The sequence below is a fragment of the Orycteropus afer genome, unplaced genomic scaffold (genome assembly GCF_000298275.1).
Source record: "Orycteropus afer afer isolate SDZICR_OR568_19922 unplaced genomic scaffold, OryAfe1.0 scaffold00007, whole genome shotgun sequence".
Classification (NCBI taxonomy): Eukaryota; Metazoa; Chordata; class Mammalia; order Tubulidentata; family Orycteropodidae; genus Orycteropus; species Orycteropus afer.
In genome coordinates, this window is record NW_006921594.1 from 6313473 (window position 1) to 6321162 (window position 7690).

Genomic DNA, 7690 nt, shown 5'->3' on the forward strand with positions numbered 1-7690 from the left:
AAGCTTTTAAGATCCCAGTCGCTACTCACCAAAGTAGGAGGTGGAGCAATGTTTTGTATAGTGTGTTATGCCAATTGAGCTTGATGTCGCCTGTGACTGTGGTCCCGAGCCCACTGGTTCAACTACTCGGTCCCTCTGGGTAGCTGGCTATGACCAAGAAGTGACCACAACTTTGTCCCTTGTTAGCTCTACTATACACCTGAGAATTCAGATCATACAAATATACTTATGGGACCATTTGGTGGCTAATTTCTTAAATGTAGTATTTTTTTATGCTGTTTTCTTTTTCTCTTTTATCTGTCATAGTTTCAGAGATGAACAAAATTTCTTCAGCATTTGGGCTAATAATAATAATAATAATAATAAAGTATTCCATTTAATCCTTTGTTTTTTCATTTTGGCTAAAATAGACTTTAAAAAACAGGGTATTACTGTGGCTTCCAGCCAAACAAAAGATAGGCATTTGAGTCGAACATTCACATGAGGTAGATATACTCCATGGAAAGAATAATCATGTGAGAAAGAAGGGCTGTATATGCACAGGGAGAAAGCTCAGGGGCAGTAGTGCATGGAGGGAGGGACACAGGGAAGAGGTAACTATCGAGAGGAAGTGAGAGGGGAGCTGTTGCATTGGGGTAAATTGTAGTCAATGTCATAAGACAATGTGTATGTGAACTGCATGGAAAGTGAATTTGCACTGTAAATTTTCACCCAAATCACAATTGGGAAAAAAAAAAAAAGGGTATTATAAAATGTGGTAATATTAGGTTCCTTTATGGAAGAAATTTTGTGCATAAGCCGTCTCTTTATAGAGAAGTACAATTACCTGTTCAAATAAGAGGGTTGAGCCTGCCACTTGGTGAGTTACCAGTGAAACATGGAATAGGCTGTTAATTGGTGCAGGGTGAGAACTTTGCCATGTGGTTGAACTCCAAATTGGGCAGCAGTTGGCCTCCTCACGCACATCATTGAGAGCCACCTTGGTAGGAGAGGCCCTAGGAGACCATCTGAATTAGACAGATGGAGCTCACTAGGCAGTGGCAAGTGCAAAAACCATAATGCAAAGGACCATGGAAGTAATTTTGCATGAAGTGCTGTTTGGGGAGCAGGAAGATATAGCAAAGTAATTGCTCTGTTGTTTCAAAACAATCTTTAAATGAAACTGTCTTTAACCTGTATTTCCTTTGTTAGGATTTTATCTCCTTTGGCTCTGGAGAGCCACCAGCTAGTGAGTACCACTCCTTCGTGCTTTATCATAACAACAGTCCCAGGTGGTCTGAACTGCTGAAACTTCCGATTCCTGTGGATAAATTCAGGGGCGCACATATCCGCTTTGAGTTTCGACATTGTTCCAGTAAGTATTTTGTGACATTTTCTGCACGCACCGTTGTGTTGGGCCAGTCTGCTCACTGAGCAGAAATGACTGTGGACTAACTTGCCAAAGGCATGTGTCTGAGTTACCTAGTGTCGCTGCAATAAAAAATACCACAAGGGAGGGGCTTCAGGGAACAGAAATGCATTTTCTCACAATTCAGGAGAACAGAAGTATGAGCTTAGGGCTTGGCTCTAGGAAAACTCCTTCTTTCTCAGTAGATACAAGAGATCCTCAGACTTCCTTGGCATTCCTTGGAGTTTTTTGGCACTCATTGGCATCTGTCTTCCCTCTACATGTGTGTCACTGTGTCTGTGCTGTTTTTTTTGTGACTCAGAAGTGATTAGGTTTAGATCCACCCTTCAGTGGTATAACCTCACTACTATAACAAAAACATCCCCTATTTTCAAACAGGATCACATCCACAATGGGCAGGAATGTATTTTAGGGGTACATGATTCAGTCCATAACAGTGTGCAACAAATCAGAGATTTCCAGAAGGGAGACACAGGGTAAGTGGGACTCCTGAAAGGTGAATGGGCTTACTCTTTCTAGAAGACTCAACAACCTCTATGAAAACAAAGGAATAATAAATAGTAGAAAAAAAAAAAAAATACTTATTGGAAATTATATAGGGGTCTCCTTAAATTGATCACTTTTATAAAAATCCATATACTTCATTACTTTTCACAGTTGAAAAGGATATCCAAAAAAGAGAAGCACAGCTTTAAAAACTTGATTTGCTCTGGTGGTCTCTGTGTGTGTGTGCGCACTTTAGGTGAAATTTTACAGAGCAAATTAGTTTTCCATTCGGTAGTTTGTACATAAAATGTTCCATGACATTGGTTGCACTTTCCGCAGTGTGTCACCACTCTCCTCATCTTCTGGTGGCCTTAGGCATCCCTGAGCAGTCTGGTATCTCTCCACCCATGAGCCACTTCAGCCCTAGGATTGATGAGAGGAGTCCACTTGGGTTTTGGGGAGATGTGAAATCACTAGGAGGCCACTCTTAGGCTCAGGTTCATATCTGATTTGCATATGCCATCACCATGCAGTCTCAGAGTGTATTCAAAGGAGAAGCAAGTAATGTCACCTGAAATAGAGATGATTCTAAGTAATTTCCTCATTTTACAGATTTTAAAAACACAAGACACAGAGCTGTTACAAGATTTGTCCGCCTGTACAGTCCATGAAGTTGTCATTTTTGATGTCTCTGTTTTAATGCTTTTGCACTTACTGCCATCCCCTCAGTCTCTGGCTTACTACCTAACCAACTCCTAATCCAGGGATATTTTGATATTTTCAGTGTCCTTAAAGTTTATTTTAGAAACTATTAGAAGTGTGCATTGTTGCTAAAAAAAGTTAACAGTATGAAAAGAGTCACATTCTTGGAGAGACAACAGGCTTCTTTCCAGTCAGGAAGGAATGTGGCTGGGAGGGGGCATTACTCATAGAGTGACTTAACCTGAGTGGAATCCAATTCATCCAAGGTGCAGGCAAAGAAGATGGACTTTGTTGCTGGGATTGGTTCCTAAGAGCTCCTAAATTATGCTTTGGTAGACGTTTCAGAATTCAGGAAGAGAGCCAGCTGCATCTCCCATTTTCTTAAATTCCTATAAATTTCCTATAAAAGACTTGAGGGGAAAAACATAAAGGGCTTAGAATGGTGCCACACCATTCCTTCCATCAGTCTTTATTATAAATTCTCCCTGGAATCTTATGTGACCTTGAAGATAAGAAAAAAAGGAAAGGAAAGGTGAAACAGAGAGAAAAGGAAAAGAACTTTTGAATGTTAGTAATTCAGAACTTGGAAAGCAGAGTAAAGACTGTTTTCAGCATAGGATAGAATTGTTAGGATCCTGCCCTCTTGTCCTTGGACTTCAAACACTTTGAGTTGTTTTGTCATTTTTTTTTTTTTTTATGTTTAACAATAGTTAAAATTTAGAAGAAGCAGCAAAGTATAAAGAAGAGGGAAAAAAATCCCCATAATCCTCCAACCTACAAATAATAAATGTAATCGTTTTATCACATGGGTTTCTAAATATTTCAGTCAGTGTGTACATATGTTAATTTTTTAAATATTGTTTATTAATAAAGCCACTATTTATTGAACATCTATGATATGCCAAGTACTTTACCAGACACTGGAGTTACATCATTAATTTGGGAAAAACAGACAGTTAGCAAAATAAACATGCTCTATCAAGCAGTGTTAAGTACAGTGAAGAAAACTAAATTGCATTAGAGGCTAGTGATGGTAGTCAGTTAGCAAAGACTTCTCTGATAAGATGTGTGAGCAGCCACATAAAAGAGGTGAAGGCCATGTAGTTTAAACTTTGGTGTTTATTTTTATATTTTAACAGAAAGCAAATTTGAGAAAACTATTGCTTTGTTTCTTGTCTTCGCTAATTTTATTCATTATAGAATCTCTGTTCATTTTTTTCTTTCTGAATTGATCACCACATAACACCAGAAAAGGCTCAAGTAATTATAGGAAATAATTTGTGAATAAATCTTCTCCTCAAACCCTAAGTTCCCTAGCCAAAGCAATCATTAATACAAAACTCTCCTCCCAGAGATCTTGACTATGATTTTTGCTTAACATCAATATTTATCCAGTTTCTCTCTGAAGATGAAATTGATGGTTTGATAAGAACTTTGCTATAATTACAGTTTCAGGGACGTCCTTGTGCAAGGGGCCACAGCCAGCCAACCAGCCAGAATTACTCTTCTCCATGTGAGGCTCCATGTCCTTGTAGTTAAATAGCAGAGCATTTGTGAGAGAACAACACATTGCTAAAAACCTCTTTTGTGATCTTCAACGTCTCCATGCCTCACTCCTCTAGCGCAAGTCTTACAATATCCCAAAGCCAGAATTTTCTATTTAATTGTAACACTTGACTTCTACATGTGTGTCAGAAAGAATAACCATCCAGCCCATAATAGGCTGACAGCCTTGGAGTACGCCCTACACATCTAAACACAAGGGACAGTAGAATTGAACCAACAAGGTTCTCTTAATGCTTACTCCATTTTTGGAGAAAAAGAAGTTGGGTAGAAAGAACTGGATGATACTCAAGAGATCTAGAGCAAGTTACCTAACATCTAATGACCTCAATTTCCTCATCTATAAATAATTGCTAATGAATCTTGGAGGTACTTGCCATTGTAATTCTTAATTGTTGTTGTTGTTGTTATATGCCATCCAGTTGGACCTGACTCATAGTGACCCCTCCTTGGGTTTCCAAGACAGTATCACTACAGAAGTAGATTGCCCCATCTTTCTTCCGAGGAGTGTCTGGTGGGTTTGAACCGCCAGCCTTCTGGTTAGCAGTCAAGTGCCTTAGGCACTATGCTACCAGAACACCTGAAAACCTCATTGCCTCATTTCTGGCTTCCAAAGAATTACTATTGTATTAAAAAAAAAACAACAAATAACCTCATGCCACCAAGTTGAATCCAACTCATAGCCACACCTCCTTGGGTTTCCAAGGTGGTATCTCTATGGATGTAGGTTGCCCATTCTTCCTTCCAAGGAGTGGTTGGTGGATTTGAACCACCAGTCTTACGGTTAGCAGTCCAATGCCTTAGGCACTATATTAGTAAGCTCTTACTAAACTGTAGATGGCAGTTCATGTTGCATTTCAGTGTATCTCACTTACTCCAGGGAGATAATTTTTATAGAGCTCCCTTTTCTCACACATGTGGGATAGGAAAGAACTTCAGGAATGAATCAAGGCAGAGCTTAGAGGTTCTTGTTTTGTTTTGTTTCATTTTGGAATGGTTTATGTGAAAATACACAGTAAATTACATGCCCATTCAACAGTTAATATACAGATTGTTCTGTGGCATTGGTTACAGTCCCCACAATGAGTCAGCACTCTCACCATTTCTACCCTCCTGCCCCTCTTTCATCCATCCAGTTTCCCTGCCCCTCTTTGCCATCTGCTCTTGCTTTTGGGTTAGTGTTAACTGTTTGGTCATTGATGGTTTAACCAAGCACATTACTCACAGGTGTTACTGTTTCTTGTTTAAGCCAATCTATTATTTGCCTGAAAGATGACATATGGGAGTGACTTCAGTTCCAATTAATGGGGTATCTTAGGGTGATAGTCTCAGGGCTCCTTCTAGCCTCTATCAGTCCAGCAAGTCTGATGTTTTATAATGAATGTGAATTTTTTTCTACATTTTTCTCCCTTTCTAACCAGGGGTTTCTATTGTGTCCCTGGTTGGAAGTTTGGTAGTAGTAGTAGGGCACCATCTAGTTCTTCTGGTCTCACACTAGAAGAGGCTGTGTTTTGTGTGGGCCATTAGTACTGTGAACTAATTGCTTCCTTGAGTCTTTGGTCTCCTTCACTCTCCTTTGCTCAGGAAGAAACCAGTAATTGTATCTTAAAATGGGAGACTCCCTTTCCATGGGTAGTAAGTGGAACATTGGATTTCATATTCATTCTTTCCTTCATTCATGTAACATTGATATATTGAGAACCATAGGGTCCCTAAGTGGATGACACACTCAGCTATAAACCAAAAGATTGCAGGTTTGAGTTCACCCAGAGGTACTTCAGAAGGAAGGCCAAGGGATCTATTAAAAAAAAAAATCAGCCATTGAAAAGCCCATGGAACACATTACTCTGACACATGTGGGATTGCCAGAAGTCAGAGTTGATTCAATGTTAATTGTTTGTTTGCTTCATTGAGACTCTAATATTTTCTTGTAGGTGATGCTGAGCATATAATAATAAATGAGATAGACAAGAACTCTGCCTTCAATGCTATTTATATATTCAGGTGGTAGAGGGCAAGATTTAAAGAGAAGAAATACACAATATATGCTTTTAAAAAAAAACACGTAATTTCAGATATGAAAAAAATCAAGCAAGGAATGTGAGAGTAACTTGCAGATTAGTAGGCAGGAATGGGGTTAGAGGCGGGCTGCTTTGACACTCCCCATACAAGCTGTTCTACATGTGTAGAGGGAGCTGGCAGGTTGGGTTTATATCTCTTGATAACCATGCTTCTTGACAATATATGTATCTGAACATAGATGTGTAAGTATGCACCTGTATAAGTATGCAATTCCTCCTCTTTTTTCTCTTCCCCTCCTACAGCGAAGGAGAAAGGAGAGAAGAAGTTGTTTGGTTTCTCTTTTGTCCCTCTGATGCAGGAGGATGGCAGGACGCTTCCAGATGGCACTCATGAGCTCATTGTGCACAAGGTAATATCAGTCAGATGTTTGTGATGGCTGCACAGTCAGGCCTGAGTTATTAGCTCACTAACATAGTGTGTTGTTGTTGTTGTTATGTGCCGTTGAGTCGGAGCCGACTCATAGTGACCCCTCCTTGGGTTTCCGAAGCAGTATCACTGCGGAAGTAGATTGCCCCATCTTCCTTCTGAGGAGTGGCTGGTGGGTTTGAACCACCAGCCTTCTGGTTAGCAGTCAAGTGCCTTAGGCGCTAAGCTACCAGAGCTCAGACTTGGGAAATGAGAAAACATGACTTTGAAAAAAGAGTCATTTGACTAATTATCTTTAGGAAAGTTGCTAGCGGGAAAAGCATTGTTTTTGAAAGTATTGTTTTTATATTCTATGTTATATTTTAAAACCTAGTTTAAAGATGACTTATTTTTCCATCCTTATTTAGGGGTAGCTACATGCATAGGTGAGAGCTCTGGTGGCCTAGTGCCTAAAGCACTTGACTGCTAACCAGAAGGCTGGTAGTTCAAACCCACCAGCCATTCCTGAAAGAAAGGTTGGGCAATCTACTTCTGTAGTGATACCGCCTCGGAAACCCAAGGAGGGTTCTCTGTGAATCAGATCCGACTTGATGATGGCAGTGAGTTTTTTTGTTTTTGGTTTTTTGACATGCATAGGTCTGTATGATGACCGTAAAGTCCTTTTCCACTTCTGTGATTGGATTAAATAAATCTTACAAATACATTTTTAAGAAATATTGACAATATCTGTTTTCTTGTCTAGATGTGTGCCCCAGAGGTAAATTCTTCAAGGTCTGCCTTATAGTTTTCTTATCTGCTGTCCCTACTAATCAAGCAGAGAAATGGCTATACTTGTCACGACAACTTTCCAGTTTCACTTTCTAGCTTTTGCAACAAAAGTTGTCATAAAATTATTTGGAAAGTATACTATAGTAGGCAACAAAACAAAGATGTGCAAAACCTAAGAAACCCTTAGAAATTATTGGAGAATACTAATAATAGTGAAATATAAAATAAAAACAACTTTTTTTTTTTTTTAATTGTGATTTGGGTAAAGATTTACAGAGCAAATTCACTTTCCATACAGCAGTTCACATATACTTT

General features: G+C 39.2%; 1 protein-coding gene across 1 annotated transcript in view; it reads left to right on the forward strand.

Annotated features, from left to right (window-relative positions):
* DOCK4 (dedicator of cytokinesis 4) overlaps positions 1-7690 on the forward strand; it is a 353512-nt gene that overhangs the window by 158151 nt on the left and 187671 nt on the right. The window contains exons 16-17 of the mRNA XM_007945030.1: positions 1192-1354; positions 6484-6590. Coding sequence (XP_007943221.1) covers positions 1192-1354; positions 6484-6590 — 270 coding nt within the window. The remainder of the gene's footprint in view (positions 1-1191; positions 1355-6483; positions 6591-7690) is intronic.